The sequence below is a fragment of the Chelmon rostratus genome, chromosome 16, assembly GCF_017976325.1.
Source record: "Chelmon rostratus isolate fCheRos1 chromosome 16, fCheRos1.pri, whole genome shotgun sequence".
Classification (NCBI taxonomy): domain Eukaryota; kingdom Metazoa; phylum Chordata; class Actinopteri; order Chaetodontiformes; family Chaetodontidae; genus Chelmon; species Chelmon rostratus.
The window spans coordinates 14,372,174-14,392,291 of NC_055673.1; the positions used below are offsets into that span (position 1 = coordinate 14,372,174).

Here is a 20,118-nt window from a genome sequence, read left to right on the forward strand (position 1 = left end):
GGTGGAGTAACGAACCGCCAGTACCGTCAGTAAGTAAATATCAAAGTGGGAGATGCAGTCCTTTTCAGTAATATTCAGTAAAACTGTACAGGTATAGCAAACACCTCTTACTGTGTATCTGGAGTGCTGTATGACTTCAGGTGGAAAAGTAAACATATATATGGGAAATATCAATACAGAATTTGCTTTCAAATGACATTAAGATCGAGGAAAACACTCGTTTATGGCATTGTAGTTTCCACTGGAGATGTTGCTAAAGAGTCATTTAACTTGAAAAACAACTTCATAGCGACACGCTTTCAGCTCTTTTTATTGAGAGTAAACTTTGCACTGACACTTTCATTTACAGTTTTGGCCACACATCAAACCTCTCTTATGGACCAACTGGGAATGTATCAAGTATAATCTATGAGAGTGCAATTTCACTTTTGAACTCTGAAGTGGTTGGTTGAGGGATCGTTAATATATAAACATTATATGTGGAGTACAAAATGGCACAGGACCATTCCCTTGACACCAATTCTAAATCAAGAAAACAAAAAAATATAATAATAATAATAATAATAATAATAATAATAAAAAGCCGCACTCATCAGTCCCCCATATCTTGCCTGACAGCACTCCGTTTGTTTAACACATTTACAGCATGTTTGTGCAAATTAAAAGACCCTGGACTCAGTGCTTCCATTGTGTTGCAACCATGCAACCTAAAAGAAATGTGTGCAGTCGTGTTAAACAAGCCATTCCTCAGGAGAAAAATGTCTGAAATGTTATGGGCGTTACCAGCTGCCCTCACATCTCAGCAGGCTTTATGAAATGTCTTCATCAGCACCTACAAACTGTCTAGCACCTTCACAGTTTAATGTTCAATACGGGGAGGAAAAGGTGTCATTTTAGGTGGAGCACTCCAGACCTCACACTTTTAAACAAGCTTCAAACTCAAACTATCAATTTTAAGTAATGCAGTTTCGATTGCATATCACTTTCTATATAACTCTCGTAAATTAGAGGGAAATTTCAACTAAGAATTTGCTCTTGGACAGGATATCTTTATAATTTTCTGGCCCGCCATGAAAGTATGATGAAGCACTCTACAATTATCATTTCAGTCTCAAAAGCACCCAATCGTATCTCACAGCAGGCAGCGTTTAAATCTCTTGTAAACATTATAGTTGGGCAATGAAGTTTGAAGATAAAGCTGAATGACAACCAAGGATCGAGGTTCAAGATCCTAAAATAATAATAACAAAAAAACAAAACAAAGGCCAAATACGTTGAACAACTTTCTGATAAAGTGGTCGTTAATTATAGTGGAAACTCTAACAAACAATTGCCCAATTATTTCACATAGCTTCAAGCTGTTTTCAGTAAATTAAAGTGGTCAAAACTTCTCTGGGGATAAGATAAAGTAGGAAACACCTGGGCTGTAAGGACAGACGGTGCTAATGTGCATCAAGAACTTCAGTGTATGGTGGCGTGTTTTCCAATGTCGTTCATTAGCATGTTTAAAAAGCAATGACACTAATAAATACCAACAAACATACAAATATGATCCAAACAAAAAGGCACACAGACCCAACAACTCTGGTCGCAACTTGAAGAAATTTCTTCTCTATAATAGGAAATCAATTTAAAAAAGGATAAATTACAGTTTAAATCCCAACCCATCTCTCATCTATAAAAAGCACACTGTGCTAGCCGTCAGTAGTGGAACAGATATGATTCAAATGAAAGAGTGTTTCCATTTACAGTATTGTCTGATTGCTTTGGCTCAGTTTTCACAACAGTTTTAATGTGCAAAGAGACAAACACTTAAACTCGACCCTCAGAATACAGACACATCATTTTAGAACAGGTTTTAATTCTCTTTACTAAGCACACAGACTTCTGAATGAGTGTGTTTGCAAACATTTCTGCAACAAAACTGCTCTGCAAAGAGGAGAACAAGGAAGTCGAATGTCAAAATGTCGCCATGTATTGAGTTATAGTCATGTAATTTGTGGTTAATGTTGTGCGTTTCCAGCATTACAGTCGCGTACTGATGACAGAATTTGTCCGAAAGCTTTATTTTAAAATTTTAAATTTCAGCAACAAACACAATATTGTGATGCTCTGATACCTGATTTGATAAAGATGTTTTCAATGTCAATTTTGTGTCCAAAATTCTTAATATAGCAGTTAGTGTTAAGATGGTTGTTGTGAAAAGTGAGCAAAAGCAAGTGCAAAATACAGCAATGTGGGTGAAGGCTCATCTCTGATAAACTGTTTGGAATGGGTGGCAGGGTGGTGCAGTAAGCAGGAAGAATAGAGGGTTCAATTCAACAAGCACCCATGTTGCAGAGTTCCTGCCGACTCTTAAGGGCTCCGCTCTGTGGCTGAAACTGACCTCTGACCTGCCTTTGCAGAAGGACAAGACCATTTCTCTTCTGTGGAGATTTACAAAAGAGTTATTACAGTCATAAAACCCAGATGAGCATGTTGTACTGGCATGACATTTTGAGCAGACAGGAGTACTGTCCGTCTTTACAGCCTACCAAAAGTCAAGATCAGTAGTGCGTTGGGCTCTCTAACAAAGCAGGCACAGTGTGCGTGAAGGTCCAAAAATCAGAATTAGGCCCTCTGATTGTACAGTACGCTAAACGAGCTCCGTGGTTACAGCTATCATCATATTTGGCTCTAGGAGCTCAGAACAGGCTCGTGGTTGGGTCAGTGTGTTGATAAAGTGTGGTTATACGAGGCAAGTCTGGATTCCAGCATGGTCAGCACCAAAACTTTCACCCCGGACAAACGTCTGTCCAAGCTAGAAGACAAATACAGGAGGTGGGGAATAAATAAAATAAAATTAAAAAAAAAAACAGAAACATGTGCAGCATTTGATGTGTTATGATATCAGTAGCTTTCCATTGATGTACTCTGTTTTAAACACTCATTTGTTTCAAAGAATGGTTTGTCTGTTTTTACAGCAGACAAAAAAGCACTTAAAAAAAATCAAACTGCGTATGACATCATCTTTACTGGACAAAGTCCGCAGGGGTTTGTGTCCTCTCTAGATACAGTATAATACACACAGTAAACACTCAACTCCCAAAGACCTACATCTTTCATTGAGGCATCACTGTTATATCTTTTACTTTTCCATCAGTGCTTCTCTCTAGTCTTCCTCATGTTTGATTTTCTTTCCTCTTTCACTTCCATCTCTCTCCTCTCTCTTCCTGTACGTGGCTCAGCCTTCTCTCTTTCTCCACATCGTTCAGTCACACCAGGTGTACTTGCTCCTCCCACTCCTCAGGTGATTGGTCCCCCTCTAACTGAAGGATGAGGTCTAAGTCTCTCTCTGTGGCCGAGGCAGTGTGTGCAGGGCTGTTACCGTGTTGGGAGTGTGAGCACGGGTGTGTGCGCGCTTCGTCCAGCGACAGGTCAGCCACACACCCTGCGTCCACTCCCTCCTCGCCAGCCTCTCTGTTTTCCAGGGCCAGAGTGCTGGGCCTCGACGTCTTTGGACCCTCCGCGCCAGCAGCACCTACACGGGGGCTCGCCGACCCTCTGCACGCTTCCAGCTCACCCTCCAGGGGCTGCCAGATCGGGGCAGGGGTCACGTCTCTGGAGGTCTGGCTCTCGGACTCAGTCTCAGTGTGTGTGTCAGGGGAGGAGTCGGTTTCTGTGGTGGGTGGGGAGGGGATGAGGGCCAGGCTCTGGGGATTGTTCTGGGGGTTGATGTTGTTGTTAAACCAGGCCATGATGTTGTCCAGCAGCTGGGCACTGGCTGTGGGGTCCAGGGGCTCCAGACTCTGAGGGTCGCTGGGGGTGAAAGGGCCCCCCGGCGGGATCACCGGTGAAAGCAGCAGCTCCGGCTCGAGCTCTGGAGATGGGAGGCACAACTGGGCAGGGGGCTGGGGGTCTGATTTGGGTGGCCGTTCAAGAGCGTAGGCGGCAGGACGCTCCTGAGTGTAAGAGCTACTGTGTTCTGGGCAGGGGCTGTAAGAGCTGTCTGGTTTCGGGGTGCTGTCGTACGAGGCTGCGTGTTCCCGGTTATACGAACTAGGATGGGCCGGGTTTTGGGTGCGTTCAAGTGCGCAGGAGGCAGTGTGTTCAGCCTCAGCCAAATAACCACTCGAGTGGCAGTAACTCTGCTCTTTGCCATCATAGCGAGGATCTGTGATGGTGATGTGGTCGAGCATATATGGAGCGGTCAGTGCATTCTGGTCTTGTCTATGGCTGCAGTCGCTGTAAGCAGGTTCAGTGGTGTAGGGAGCAGTGAGTGTACTGTGGTTGTATGTGTGGCGGGAGCAGAGCTGCTCCTGTGTGTGTGTGTCCAGGTCATAAGGAGTGGTTATGCTCCCTAGTTTCATAAGGCTGTCTCCCAGCTCCAGCAGCTCTGCACTGAGGGAGGGAGGTGGGGGAGGGAGGGGGAGGGAGCCAGACATGGGAGGCTGGGAGGTGGAGTCTGTCCTGTTAGGGGGACGAGGAGGATCGAGGAGAGAAGTGGGGAAGGAGGAGCCTCTGGCTCCCGGAGGACCGTCTGTGTTGAGAGAGTGCAAAGCGACATCACCCAGGTCTCCCACGGGACCTGGCCTCCTCTCCTGTCCTCTGTCCAGTCCACGTTCCAGCTCCACTCTGCCCTCCAGCCCTCTCTCCAGGTCTCCCTCCAGGCCCCGCTCTCTGCGGGACTCCTGAAGGGACAGCTGGATGGCCAGCAGGATGTTTGGGTCATCTTCATCCAGCGAGCCCAGCGCTCTTCTGCGGCCCTCACCTCTCTCTGGAGCTTCTGGAACACAAAATGTCGCATTAAGACAAGGACTGCTTTGTATGGCTTCATTGTAAATTGATCTCTGTGACCAATGCGTCTGTGTGCTTCGACCAGCCAAGATTCATGGGGCAATAACTTAAAATCTCATTTACTGGTTGTCTGGTGTAGTGACAAGTCAAAATTTATTGATGGAGGCAAAGAATGGAGGTGATATAGGATCCAGAGTTTGGGCTAATACATCGGCATATACATAAACATTCTATTGTTTATAGTGTTCAAATGAAAATGGTGCAAAATTTAGTTCATTTCCAAACTGCCCCACACTGTATACACCTTTTTTCCTTTTGCATAATCTTTTATTGAAATAAAGGGCTTTGCATACAGTACATTACAGACCTGTGTTGTCACTCCTCCTGCTGGTCTCTGGCGTGTTGCTGCTGCTTCTAAGGCTGTGCAGACTCAGCATGTCTCCTCTGCGCCGTGGCCTGTGTCTGCGACGGTACTGGATGTCAGCATAATCCTGCGAAAAGCGATTCAAGCTGGGTTATTACACAACCAACTCTAAAAGCCGTGCTGTAAGTCGATTTGGTGTTGAGTAGGTTTGCAGTTTTAGGCAAAGAAAATAGAATTTAGCCCATGCATTTGTGCAAAATGCCAGGAACTGTTGTACGTTACCTGTGACTGTCTATCTCGTTCTCCTGCGGCCAGTACAGAGTGACGACTCCCCATCTTAACACACACAAGCAAACTCAGTCAGCTGCAGCCGTAGTCATGCATTAGGTCACTAAGTGCAGGTTTAGGGAAAAGCATTAGCTGGGCATAGACCACAAAATTGGCTAAACAAAAAAGGCAGTGTCTCAGTGTCTGGTGTTGCAGGAGGAGTTTCTGTTTACCTCAGGGGAGGCAAAGCCAAGGTACTCCCAGTCCCACGATCCTCCAGGGTAACTGAAACAAAAGCAAACACAAGAATATTTGATAACACTGACACACATGAAGCAGATAACTTCACTTCAACATTCAGTTGCTGTGTAGTTTGTCACCAGATGCTTATACCTTTACATTGTCTTCTTCATCCCTGCAAATGGAGAAGAAGCAAACAAAACCAGGAACTGTGAGTGTTTGTCCTTACTTCCTGCGTGGTGGTTCAGGAGAGTCGTTGGGAGCGACGCCACGAGCCACCGACGCCAGGAATTCTTGCCTCTTCTGCTGCACCAGACGGGCCGCGCTGATTATCTTGTGGCAGGGCGTCCTCAGGTACGGCCGATTGACCTTCTGGGCCAGATCCTCCACTACCATCTCCAGGTCCGTCTGGGAAGAAACGTAAGACAACATGTTAACTTTCATCGGCTCAAAGACTGAAATTATAATTTATGAATGGATTTGTAACAAATATTTAACTCCTGATATGAGCTGAGTATATTCTGAGTATTCTTTGTCTCACAGGAGACCTTATCACATTTTAAGCCTGTTCAAGTGTCTGAAAAACAGACGAAATGGATCTCTGGTGGTGCCAATGCTTCCTCTCTGCTTAACCGTACTTAATATCAATCACCGCAATCTCAGCCTCTTGTATGACTAAATGAAGCATTATCCCAAAAACCCTTAAAGATATCTTACAAACACACATTAAAAAACATGCTGTTTCCTTCACAATGTTGCAAATTAGATTAGTTATTTAAAATGCAAATAGAACACATTAGCAAATAAACAAAAGCCATGCATTTCATTTTGAAGTTTGTTATTTTAGAAATACGAAACCTTACAGGCAGATTACGACAGGAATTTATGAACAGTACTTTGTTTGAACCAGTTTTAAAGAGCACAGCAGTCTTTTGGGATCACTTGAGGGGTTTTAAAGTTGTTAGTCTTGTTCTTGCAGAGGATAGATAAATGTCACAGATATATATTAGATTACCTGCATGAGTTCAAATATCTCCTTCTGGGTGCTTCCTTGTTGCAAGAAGAAGCCGTATGGGTAAGAGCACTTCAGGACACGTCGCGTCTTCAGCAGCTCACACACACCGTCCTCAATGAACCGTGTGTCTGGAGGAGTGCCTTCACCTGGACCACATGAGAGGGCAAACGCACACAAAGTTAGCTGTGCGAAGATTGTGTATTTTTATTTTATTTTAATGACAATCCCAATCTCCTCCTTTGTCAAGAATAATACAGTCTGGTGCAGTCTATTAGAGTCTCTGCATTTCCTGTAGCACTAAGGCTAGGTGCTAACAAAACAAAATTCTCCAAACACCTCGTATCAGCTGAACAGACTAAAGTAGATCACAAGCAGCTAACTCAAAATCCATTCTGGTGCAGATCTTCCCAACAACATGCGGGGCTCAGTATGACAGAGACTTACGACAAATGAAGGCTCTGCTCAGCTGCTCCATCTTCTCTTTAGCTGTTTTCAGCAGTTTCTGCTCCAACTAACACGGGAGAACAGAGAATGCACATGATCATCAGATTGTGACGTGTGTCTCAAGAAGCACTGTAGAAATTCATGCCAGCTTTGCACTGTTATTAATGTGTGTGCATGTGTCAAGGATGTATTACCTTATAGCTGTGTTCATGGTTCTTGAAGCGAGTATAATAGTGCATGAAACGATCCAGCTCCTGAAAACTTTTGTGCTTCTTTTCTGCCTGTAACAAAATGGAACTCGATTCAATTTAGATGGCTTTTGTGTGAATATACTTTAAGCACATGTTTATATCAGTGAGAGCTTGTGTGTGTGTGTGTGTGTGTGTGTGTTTGTGTTCATACCTCTACAGTCATCTCCTTGGACTGCTCCTCTAGCTGTTGGATGACCTCATAGCGAGTACAGCGATAGTAGCCTCCTGTTGATGAGCTGTGCTTCTTCCACTCCTCCAGACAGATCCAACAGAAATCATACTTACACTACAGAGACAGAGAGAGAGCAGAGTTTATGCAGTAAATAGTTGAATAAAAAAATAGAATTATTAATACTCATTATCTATATAAATGATGACACACAGTTGAGAGATTAATGCGTATACCTTGGCACACTGCATATGGTTGCAGCCCTCATTCTTCTGAATGGGTGACTTGCAGTTGGCACACGGTTTAGAGTTGGTCAACAGCCACAGGCAGTTAGCAGCATCCTCATAGGCCTCACTCACACCTGCCACTGTGAAAAGTACACACAAACAAACAGACACACACACACAAGTTTTAGCAGCATCTCAGCTGTCCAACAGCTGCCCTGTAGATGCACCCTCCAGCACATTTGCCAAATATATCAATTACCTGAACACCTGCCTTTACCTTATAAAAATACATTAGACACATTCTGGTAGGCTGTCCTGACAGCTGCTGTCAACTGGCTTACTGAGGTGCAGCTAAAATGATCCCTGGTAACACTGAAAAAACGGGAACACAAACACAGAAACAGACTCACACTCCTCAGGCTTCATCTCTGTGACTTTCTGGAGCCAGTTCCTCCACATCTGACAGTCACATGGCTCATGGGCCTCGCCAAGGCACTCCCTGGAGACAGGGAGGGTGATACACAGAGGATTAGGTGCAGTAAAATACAATGAGACAAAAACAACATAACTTGTTACTCATTCGTAGAAAGAGGAGTAGGAAGAGAAGAGCAGGGAAAAGGCACAGACTTACTGTAAGTTTCTGAAAAAATAAATATTTTGCTGGCCTAGAAAAAAAAAACTACAAACTTTTTAGGCTAATTGTGTGCTGTAATAAATAAAACTGGCTTTTGTTTTCAAACAATATTAGTTAATACTCTCAAGCACTGAGTGAAAAATAATGTTGTTCAACACAGTGGCCTCTTGTTCCAGCTGTGGAGGCAGATAGTGTGCAGTTTAAACACTACACTGGCCTACACTTGAACAAGGGACATCTGTGTCTGAGTAAAATATGACTCTAGATTTGCTAAATGATAATGTCAGCAACAACATCAGTGAAACACATTTGTTTTTTGATTGTGAGAGGTGCATAATTGTTTGTGTGTATACAGCTGATGAATCATAAAGTGTACCAGCAGAAGAGGTGACCCTTGCCACAATCGACAGCTGGGGAGGGCAGCAGGGGGAAACTCTGTGGGTCACTGTCCCCGGGGCCTGGTCGGGTGAGCCGCACCGCTCGCTCACACCGTGCTGCGGGACACCAGCGGATGGCAGGATTGTTCTCCACAAACGCCTGCATCAGGGAGGGAGGAAAGGGGAGAGGGGAGAGAGGGATAGGACACAGATTAATGATAGAGCTTATAGCGGCAGCGGAGGAAAATAGAACACAAATGCAGAAGTGATTGGGAAATGCCAGAAAACAGGAAACAAAGAATATTTCATAAAAGTACCCAGCAAGAAAACAGACAAGGGGAAAAGACTCACACAACATAAATTTACAGTCGTAAGAAAAGCATTTCTTTATCTGTATTGAGCTTTAATGAGAACATGAACACCTATATCTGTATGAATGTATGGTGTGTGTTTTTTTTACCTTGATGTCAAACTGTAGATATCGCTGGTCCATTTCTCTGGAAACCACACTCTCAATCACATGCACTGGCACCAACTGGTAGCACTCATAGGCCGGGCAGAAGATATTGTGTGCGTCACCCTCCTGTATCTTAACATTGAGGAACCTGAGAAACACACGGGTATGCACACAGGAGAACTGATACCTAAATACTCAAACAGACAGAAGCATGATGCATGTGTGCACAAACTGCACAGGTCCCTACCCTTCCCAGCATGCTCTGCAGAATTCATGTCCACAGGACATGTCCACTGGATCCTCAAACACTGAGATACTGCAGAGACAGATTCCACACTGCCGAGAGACAGAAGGCAAACACATCGCACGGTATTCAGATGTTATCTGACATTTAACACAGTGCACATTCCATTAACTTGAGGTTGAATACTTGTTGCTGTGTTGTCTTGTGAAGATTACAATGTTTAGTTGAACTTAGTCCATTTTGAGGCCAAATTTTGAGGTTGCTTCAAAGTTTAATATGATATTATCACCAACATCTTACAAATTGAAGCTTAGCCAGGATTTGCAGGCAGACCAGTACCAGTTGTGTTAATACACCTGCCTCGACAGCAACAGTGGACAAGAGGCTGATGCTTATGTGCAACTACAAAGAGCTGAAACACAAATCACTGTTAGGCAGATGGACCATGACCTCCTTTGTTCTAGTAAGATTGAACATTAACCTGCAATAATCAAACCCATGAAACACTTGGCAGTGTGTCAAATATACAACTAGAATAACCTTGTTTTATGTAGGACAAGTTTGCAATATACACAGTCCATTCATTCATGTCATCCGGGTCCTATAATGTTTCACATTTCGATTGAGAGATCAAACAGGACATTGAAAACTATATTATTCACTACACATGGCTCCTAAGGGAAATATCTCTATTATTTTCAGTCATCTTGTCACCTCAAACTACCTAGTAATCTCTCACTAATCAGCTATATAATTCCATTCACAGATGTAGGTTTAAAAAAAAAAACAGATATGCTGCATCTTCAAAAGTTAATCAAAGGAAAAAGTCATCTCACTGTAGACAGGCCCTCCTCTCCAGGTGTGAGGCAGCTGTCGGTCGGGGAGGTGAGAGTGAGTGTGAGGGGTGAGCGCGGGGTCCTGGGCGTGCGAGGTGAGGGAAGGGTGTCCCAGGCGTTGTAGCCGCTGGGCGGTGGGGTGGGCATGGCCACGCCTGAGCGCTGGCAGCAGCCCTCAGCATCTGACATCCAGGCTTCTAGAAGCTTTTCTCTGTCCCAGTCTGAAAGAGGTTACACAAACAAGTTTAGGGGGAAAATTGTGTAATTTCTTGTGAATGTTGGCATCACAATGACAGTATTGTGAGGATTTGTGAAGGTCTCATGAATGTCAGCTTTCTCCAGTAGACAAACACACACCATGTGCTCGGAGCAGGGCCTCAGCAGTGAAGAGGGGGGCTTGCAGCATGTCCGCCGTCTCTACGATCAACATGTCCTTCAGCCTGCGCAAGTCCTGAAGCTTCAGTCCTTCATAAGGCTGAAAGGACAGAGTGGGAGAAATGTTAGTGACGTACAGAGATGAATAAAGGAAAAGGAGGAAGAAATGAAAGTGAGAAAAGAGGCAGCAATGGGGAGAAATGGGAGGTGAGGGCAAGAAATCTCAAGACAGAAACAGGAGAAAGTTCTTCAACAAGAAACAAGAAAAATATCAGCTTGAGATGTGTTTAAGGAAGTGAAAAGACAGCGTGAGAAAAAGTAAAAAGGACAGGGATGTGGGGCAGTGGGGTTGGGGTGGCGGTGGTGGGAAAGAGAGATTATGTATTAGCATAGATTTGGCTGCAGGAAGGAAGATCAAACTGCTATCAGCTGGCAGCAGCTGCTGCTAGAAGACTGTGCTGGTGCCCTCTGTGTAACTGGGACCCTGAGAAACATGAGGCGAGGTGTGTGCATGTGCGTGTGTATACTTGTATTACTAGACTTGTAAAATCCAGTGTAAACTGCAACCTATGAAGACAGAACTTTGTGAGAAAAAGAAGGTATTTTGGTGACAAATTAGTGACATTTGAAGGTGAGTGGTGAGATTCTGTAACAAGCACTGTGCAGCCATTCAATGCAGGTAAGTGAGACATTTAATCTGCTGTTTGTCCACTAAGCACTAAGATGGACAGAGAACACAAAAAAAGCTTGGTTAATGTACTGTTCAACATTTCTTGGCTGAACTCAGCAAAAGTACATCCCATCTTGGATTAAGTTGAATGAGTGATATTCATCTGAAACATCTTGAAAATATTGATCACACAAATCTTTTGTTGTAATGTACACAGAATTGTAACCACGTCACCAGTCCTAACCCTGAATGTTACAATCTTGGATCCTTGTAGAGGGTTTTCCTCTCTGTATGTGTGTTTAAGAAAAGGCAGTTGTTCATTGTGTTAATGGTGTGTCCATTATCACAATTCCCTCTGTAAGCACAAGCTGACTTATGGCACACATATTTTTTTTATTACTACATCAATATCACACACTATTAGGGATTAAAGTTAAAAAGAATCTGCATGATGAAGTGACATTGTATAACCAACAAGGGAAAAATCATTCCACGTTGAACCACAAAATGAATCACAAATTAACAGGAGAACACTGGACTCAATGTCTCCCACCACTGTAAGGACATTCCCTGTGAAGTGAAATTATCAAAGTTGCAACACTGACTTACTAAGATCTGTGACCTTAAAATCATAAAAATAACACATTCGTTTTACAATAAGCCAGCAGGAAACCCCCAGATCTCATAACTGTGGTCTCACCTCCTTGTATTGCAGCAGATTCGTTTCACCATGTGTGTCTGTGTTTGACTGCTGAGCTGAAGAGGAGGAGAAAACCATCTGTGACTCCAGGCTGAGGGCCAGCTCGGTGTGGTGATGCCGCTCGGCATGGTCACATGGCGTCAACTTGTCCTCATCCTCCACAAAAAGGTCCGCCTCGCTCTGGATTAGCAGCTACAGGGAGGGACGGGGAGGAAGAAAGGACAGAACAAAAGGAATGGGAGGAAAAGGAGAGAAGTGGATAATGGCGGGGAAGAAGAAATTGAAGGGACTTGCAACAAAAGAGAACAAAGAAAGCAAGAGGCGAGAGCAAGTGGAGCAGACAAAGAGAAAACAGGAGGAAGGGGAGAAGAGAGAAAGAGACAACAAAGATGTGATTGTAGAAAACAAGAAATGGAAGTAGGCAGTGAATATATAAAGGGAGGAGAGGGAAGGCACAAAGTCAGAGGGAGCAAATACAGTTTATGAAAGAGGTGAATAAAAGTGGAAAGAAGACAGGGAATGCAGTGGTGAAGAGAAATGTGTTCAAAACTTTATCTTAAAGGATAATATCTGGGTTATTTTTCCCCAGGCTGCCCATATCAGAATTGAGCTCAATTTTCTTTTAAGTCTGGAAGTGCTTTTTCTTCCTAATTCAAAGGCTGTAAAATCTTGAAAAAAACAAAGGAGGAAGCACTACTTGGATGTGGCAGTAATGAAACACAAAGCAGATGCTCCTGGATGCAAGGACTGGCATAATACTGTCAGACAGATTTTACTGGCTGTAAAATCTTTGCCAGATCCAATCACACAGAGCACAGACAGATCTGCCACACAGAAAGTACAGCTCATCCTAATGTGAGATTGGTGGCCCACACACTTTCTCTCACCTCCACACAGCTCTTCATGCCTGCAGCGGCAGCATAGTGCAGACAGGTGCTGTGGTGATTGTCGGTGGCGTTGACATTAGCCTTCTCGTACTGGCCTCCCTCCAGCCTGGCCCCAGTCCAGCTCAGGATCATCTGGCAGTGGGGTAACCCACAAATACACACACAACATTATTCACATGTCAACTTTGTCGAAAGCAATGACTTTATACGATACAATTTTTCCAACCGACACTAAATTCAACTTAGCCTGTTTGTACCTGCAGGCAGTCGGCGCGACGCTGCTCGTCCCTCTGGGGTCGGGCCAGTCGAGGTGACAGTGCTCCCTCTGACAGCAGCAGGATCTGTGGGCCTTGGCACAGCACATGGAGGCACGTCTCATTGTGCACATTACGCTTGTTGGGGTTCCCCTCTTTACTGAACAGGAAGGACCTATGTATATGATGCAGGCAACAAAGATGGGATTAAATAAAACTGAAGAAAGCTTAAGGATAAAACAAGTTCAGGATGTTCAGAGGCGGGGTGGAAAGAGGAGAAAGAATGGACATAAACAGGAAGAAGGCTTAAATCAGACGGAGATGAGGAAGGTGGAAGAGAAAAGTAAAGCATACTTAGAGAGATTGGAGAGAGGGGAAGATGGAGGGATGGGTGGAGATGACTTAAGGATAATGTTCAATAGTGAGATGGACTGTGAGATGGGTGTTGGTGGGTAAGAAGGGCAGCAAAGAGAGGGGGGAGAAGAAAGATGGCAGAATATTGACTATTTCTGTTTAACATCTCTGAGATAATGGACATGCTGGCTGGCGGGTGCACACGCACACATACAGAGACGATGATGGATGTGCCAGTTGCGCCGGGAGCCAGGCTGTGGTTGCAGTTCTGTTTAGTAAATAGTATTTCTCTGCTCTTGTCAAATCCTCCATTTACTGATTAGCTTTCCACTCTTTCATTTGGCTCCACCTGTTCTGCTTTTTCCTCTTCCAGTTTTTTTCTGCATTTCCATCATTTTGATGAACTTCTTTCATGTTTCCTTTTCAATCCTATACTTGCTCCTTTCTCCTCTGTGATGCCCCTTTCCATTGTCGTTCTTCCATTTCACATCCTATACTGACTGTTTAACTGTAGAGAAAAACCTGTTTCTCTAGCAGTGGTACAACATGAATAGTGGTGCATTTGAAAAGACCTTCTCACTAATGCAAATTCAACAAAAGAGAAGAAAATGACAGGATGTCATTGGAGTTCCACTGGTTGAGTACATACAAAAAATGCTGCAATATCTCTCCCTCTCTGCTTTGGAGGACAGATTTGGACACAGCAGCAGCAGGAGTCACTATTGAATTACTGTTTGAATGTTTCCTTATTGTGCAGCCTTTCAGCCTATTCTTCCACTGCTGTCCTGCTCTTCCACTTTTGACCTTCTTATCCTGTCAACTACAAGCCCCTGCAGCCTCCCCTAATGACAGTGCATTGCCAATTCACCCACACAGCAATAATTACTAATTATTCCCCTCTCAACTACAACCCAACCCCTCCTCCACATTCGCAGGGTATAGGATGTCCAGGATAAATGGCCCTGATATCAGTCTAGTAGAAACAACAGGCCGGAGGACGTCACGTTTTGCTGCACTTGTCGAGCACCAAAGCTGTAGACCGTACAGTAATTTAGTGGAGAGCAGAAACCTCAGGGGTGAGTTAAAACAAGACAATTCACACTGAAATTACGAATTAGTGTGCAGTGCATGACCAAAAAGGAACTAAACATGTCCTACAGCTTGAACACACACACACAAAAATAAAAAGGGAAGTTATTGGGAAGTTACTGTATGTCTTGGCTGTCTTCAAACAACAGGAAATCAATTGTTCACAATGAGCAACCGAGCCACTGTTGTTATTTGTATATTTCTAAGACTGTGTTCTCAGTTGTTTTGGAGGAAGGGTTACACTTCCTGAACTACACCCATTTTACAGTAATAGGTCTACTTGAGACTTTCCACTTTGCACATCTCATGGGAGTACTAGCCAATCCAACCCTCTAGAAAACTAGAGAGCAAATAAACATGGAGCAGATACATGTTAAAAATAATCTAAAAAACATTCTCCACATCTACCAGCCCACGCTTGTCCTCTATGACTCTATATTTTGTCTGAGATTTCTTGGCCGTCTATTTGCCTGCCTCTGTCCAATCGAGCTCCTGGAACAAAGAAGCATTTCCTCTGATACTTATCAGGGGCAGAGAGCTGCATTCAGCACGCCTCTCTGGTCCATTATAGGTTAGTAGGAAAAGACACAAATAGCACACCATGATTCACTGTGTTATATTCACAGACTCGGACACATTAAGCAGTTGTGGAGTCACAGTTTCCCCCTCAAAACACACGCACGCACGTGTGCACACATGCAGATGTACAGATAATCGACTGGTCTTTTCAAACAGCTTCCTCTGAGCACCCCACCCCCCATAATCATGGAAAGAAAGGGCAAGAGAGAGGAAGAGTGCGAGGTGAGGATGGCTATTGAGTCACTGAATCAGCTGTCTCGGTCATGGCCTGCAGCCTCATTATCCCTGCAGGGGGTAAGAAGACCCACCGGTGTCTTGCTCTCTGTATGTTTTTTAGTTTGACCCCTTTTTTTAGGTTGTGTTAGATTCAGTGACTCCCCTTTATTGTTTCTCTTGAAGGAGGGTATGTTGGTGTGTAAACACATGTTTCAAACAAGTATATGTACAAGGAAGCAATAACCATGGAGTAAATTCAAATCTGTTAACACTTTTGCAGGTGCCACTTAGCTTAAACACTGCACTTTCATTATGCTGGGGGTCACAAGAAACAGATTAAAAAGCATCTCGGTCAACATCTACTCTAAAGAGACAAGTTCCAGTGCAACTAGTGTTTCTTTCCTCCTCCCCAATTTGAAACACATGTACTCTTCATGATGAGTACGTTCAACTTCATGAGTAAAACTGGTGCCCCTCTCATGTTTGCTTTTTGTTGAGACCCTCATAGTTTCTCATTCTAGTAATTGGTCCTTCTTGAGGCTGTAGTTTGCAGTTTTGTTAAATCAGTGTTGGTGTTTCTCACGGCTGATACACCTTTCCTGTGTCTGACATTTGTCACTATGACTTTTGAGACTTTGTAGCCCGTAATATAATTTCATATGCGACTGGCATCTTTGGACTTCAGTACTCGCAGAAATCATTGAAAGCTGACATACAGCAAATTGTTATCCAATATTAATATGACTCACTTACATAACTGCCTTTGTAACTGCACTGGATAACTGCTCAACAACATTACAAGCGGCAGCCTCAAAAATGACCATTACATTCAATCAGTGCTTCTGCCATTCTCAACCAAATTCAGACCAGAAAAAAAAAAAAAAAAGTTTTTTTTTTTTTTTACCTGAGCAGACGAGTCATGGCATGACGGCAGACGTAGTGCAGGGGCGTGTTGTGCTGGTACTGCTCTCCATACGACGCATTTGGGTCCAGGCCGTCCCTGAACTGAGGGTTGCCCTCATACAGCTGCCAGGCCAGGGCCTCGTCACCACCCACCAGGGCCTTGCGGAACTTGGTGGCTGTGTTGCCCATGGCTTCAAGCTTGATTAGGGCTGCCTAAAGGGAGCTGCAGCAGATGCCTGTCCGTCTTCCTACCTGCCTAGACCTCCCTACTCCTCCTCCTCTTCCTCCTCCCCCTTTCACCACAGGTCACAACTTAGAGCAACATGGTTCAGTGTTTTCCTACCCTGTAAGTAAACGAGAGAGAGAGAGGAGGAGTGATTAAAGTAAATTGATGGTGGGAAGAGAGAGATATGGGAAGAGGAAAGAATTAGAATAAGACAAGACAGAAATTGGAAAGTGAAGAAGTAGTGAGATGGAAAGGGGGAGACAGAGAGAACAGCTCAATCAAAGTCCATCCATCGATCAGCTGATGTGCTGCCACGAGAATGTTATCTTACCGGAAATAGAGGGGGAAACGGAGGGACAGAAGAAAGAAGCTAGACAGAGATAATTATAAAGAGGGCCGACGAGAGGGGAAGGTTAATGATATCCAAGCCATCGATTTGTTTGTCAGTTGATGAAAGGCACAGTCAATATTACCACAGCTGGACACTGTGAGTCCAGTTAGCTTGCGTTTGTGATGAATTTGTATATTTTAGGCTGTTTACATGCGTGTCTGTCACTGGAGAGACGAGAGTCTGAGTGTGTGTTAAACCATGCAGGGCTAACACACTGGGTCAAAACCAGTTTTACTTTGCCTCGCAGGCACTAAACCAAAGAATCACAAGGAGAAAAGCTATGGCCACAACAGCTGTGTTTATCAGCAACAGCTTCTAAACCTCCTGTAGAGTTACAAGCTATCATTATCTTCCTGTCACTTTAAAATTAACTTTACTCGTATGACAAGCATTTTAATACCACAAAAACAACACTACAACATGCAAAACAAAAGTAATAACAGCGTGCTGAAAAGGAACATATATGAAAAACAAACCCACACTCCTCATCACATTTTGTACATAATCACTATTTTTATCGATGTGTTCTACTTCATTTCCTTCCCCCATCACTCCCTTTCTTTCTCTCTCTCACACACACACAAACACATACGCAGTTTATCCTGTCTTTAGCACCCAAAAACACACACAATTGCATCCTGTAATGAGTGGAGTTGGTATGTGAGTGCATGTGTCTGTGTGTTGGGCCGTTGAGGGTATCATTACAGTCTTCATTCTATGGCCATCTGTCTGGCCCTCACAAAGAGCCTCTTTTAGCCCGGCTACAGTTGGCTGCTGGCTGGCCGGGCTCTGGAACATTTGAATAACGTGGCTGGCTGCCTCCCCTCTTCTGCCTCCCATTTCTATGCAGTGACAGACAGGGACACAGTCAGGGAAAACACACACTGACAGATGGAGACATACAGGCCGCACAGAAGCTGCTACCACTGGCGAATAATAGCCAACATCTTGTAAGTTGTGCTCCTGTGATGCATTCAGAAGGCTGGGAGTTGTGTGTCTGTGTGTGTATATCTGGAGGGGTGGTAGTGGTGGTGGTGGGGAGTTACTATAGTTAATAGGTCAGTCTGTCTGCTTGGCTCTCTGTTTTGTGCACACTGGTTTACTTCCAGTTCACTTCACTCCGCTGTGTATCTCTGCCAGTCTCTCTCTGTCTCTCATACTAAATAAGGACGGGAAGTCGGGACATGGAGGAACTTTGGAATTCCAGAGATCGCAAGTCCTGCTATTTGCACTTGGCAGCGACAGCGCAATTATGCACTATTACGAAAGCTCTTTGAGCCAACACGTCATTCGGTGGTCGGGTGGAGTGAGCCTGAGGGAAGTGTTTCACTCCTTGTTGACTTGACACTTGTCCTATTAGCCTGAAATCCAACCAGGAACAAATCGTATCTGAATTATGTTCGAAAATGAGCAACTTTATGTTACACTCATACCGCAGGCCTACACAGAACAGGCTTCTAGCACATATGGTATTTCCCATTTTAGGCAATGTGATAATCGAGACTTAATGACTCATAAACTCAAAAATCCTGAACACATGAATCTTGTCTGGTGATTCCTGCTGACAGGAAATCAAGTGATGGCACTCTTGGTTTGCTGAAAACCCAGCCAGCAATGCACACATTTAGACAAAGTGAAACATCACAAGGTTTTACAAGCAATATTGCAATTTATGGTGATATTTTGGGTGTGACTGTCTTTGTGCTTTTCATATATGCTGTATACACACTATTGTATATTCTGTATACAATATATTCAGTTAGACCTGAATAAGTTGGTCAATAAATTGATCAACACAATCTGCAACTATTCAAAAACTTTCCAAGCAAAAACACACAGAATTCTCTTGTGCCAACTTTAAACGTGTGAACATCTGGTTCACTTAAAACTGATCATTCAGTTTTAGACTGCTGGTTGAACAAAACAAGGCATTTGAAGGCTGAAGAAAATTGTCTGGGGCAGTATTATCTGGCATTCTATTGACTAAATGAATAATTGATTAATCAATAAAATAGATTTAGTCAGATTAGTGCTGTAAAAAGTCTTGCTCTGCTGGACCACCAGTCCAAAAACCCCACAGATCTTCAGCTGAATGATATGAAACAGAGAAGAGCTATGATACATTTTAACAGTCCTGCTATGATCAGCTAAATCAAAAACGAACACCTTAAAGTCAAATATACTGTTGTTATTTGACTTTATATAATGTTACTCTCACTGTTCCATGTCTTTAAAAAAATGGTGCCATTACAGTTTTCAAAACTTGCTGTCAGCTGATACACATCAACTCATAACACCTCAGTCCAAGTATGGGTGGATCAAGCTGCTGCGCACACTGACAGTCAGGTTGTCAGAAGAGATATAAAACTTACATGAGGGAGCCAAAGTCTGGCAAGAGCTGCATAGTTACTTCAACAGCACCCCAGCATTTACCAAAATTAGCTGGGTCACCGTGTATCAGCTAAATATTCAGGTCAGACCTCGTGTGGTTACCCCTGAAGAAGTGTGTCAGCATGAAATGGAGCACAAAACAAACAGCAGCCGACTTCTCTCTCTGTTTCTGTCCATGCGGCCCCTCGGTTAAAGCTCCTTTGTTCAACACACTGACAGTCTGTGTGAATTACTAGCCCAGCTGGAAAGCGAGTGTTAGGTGTAGGTTGCCCGAAATGCTGCCGACAAAACGTGTTAGCTTGGGTGTTAACGTTTTCCCTCGGCTGCCTGGGAAAACGTTAACACCCAAAGCAGCCTACCTTCGTGCCGCTACCGAAGCTAGCAAACCGCCTGTTCCAGGTTTACGTTAGCGCGTTAACGTTATGTTAGCCTCAACTACCTTCCCCACAGCAGGACATCAATTCTCCGCCGTTTTACTTACACGGTCGTTTCACTTGGTCACCAGGCGCACATTCGGGAACCTTCGTAAATCGAAGGCCATTATCTTATCACTGTCATTCGCATCCCCGGCTGCTTTTGGGCTGAACCATCCTCTCTGACACCGGACCCGGCGGGGACGACGATGATGCTGCTGAGAGCGGAGGGGCGAGACTGACTGGGTCTCTTCAGTATGTTGTTGTGGCTGCCAAAGAGAAAAGCGTACTGCGCATGCTCCGCGCCAACTGTCACACGGAGGGCTCGCAGGCTCTCACCTGATTGGTCGGTTGTGTGGTTTCTCTGGT

The 20,118-nt window shown here is 44.1% G+C and overlaps 1 protein-coding gene across 1 annotated transcript; it reads right to left on the reverse strand.

Moving 5' to 3' along the window:
• Positions 1-300: 300 nt before the first annotated feature.
• Positions 301-19,977, reverse strand: LOC121619743 (ankyrin repeat and IBR domain-containing protein 1-like). Its single transcript, XM_041955619.1, has 21 exons — positions 19,818-19,977; positions 16,330-16,672; positions 13,191-13,362; positions 12,934-13,065; positions 12,047-12,238; positions 10,659-10,776; positions 10,302-10,522; positions 9,469-9,557; positions 9,225-9,369; positions 8,764-8,924; positions 8,164-8,252; positions 7,763-7,893; positions 7,509-7,643; positions 7,301-7,387; positions 7,107-7,173; positions 6,663-6,808; positions 5,877-6,055; positions 5,641-5,692; positions 5,423-5,476; positions 5,144-5,267; positions 301-4,765 (listed from the first exon to the last, which is right to left on the reverse strand). The coding sequence occupies exons 2-21, from the start codon at positions 16,515-16,517 to the stop codon at positions 3,255-3,257; spliced, it is 3,993 nt and encodes a 1,330-aa protein (XP_041811553.1). The 5' UTR covers positions 16,518-16,672; positions 19,818-19,977; the 3' UTR covers positions 301-3,254.
• Positions 19,978-20,118: the final 141 nt, after the last annotated feature.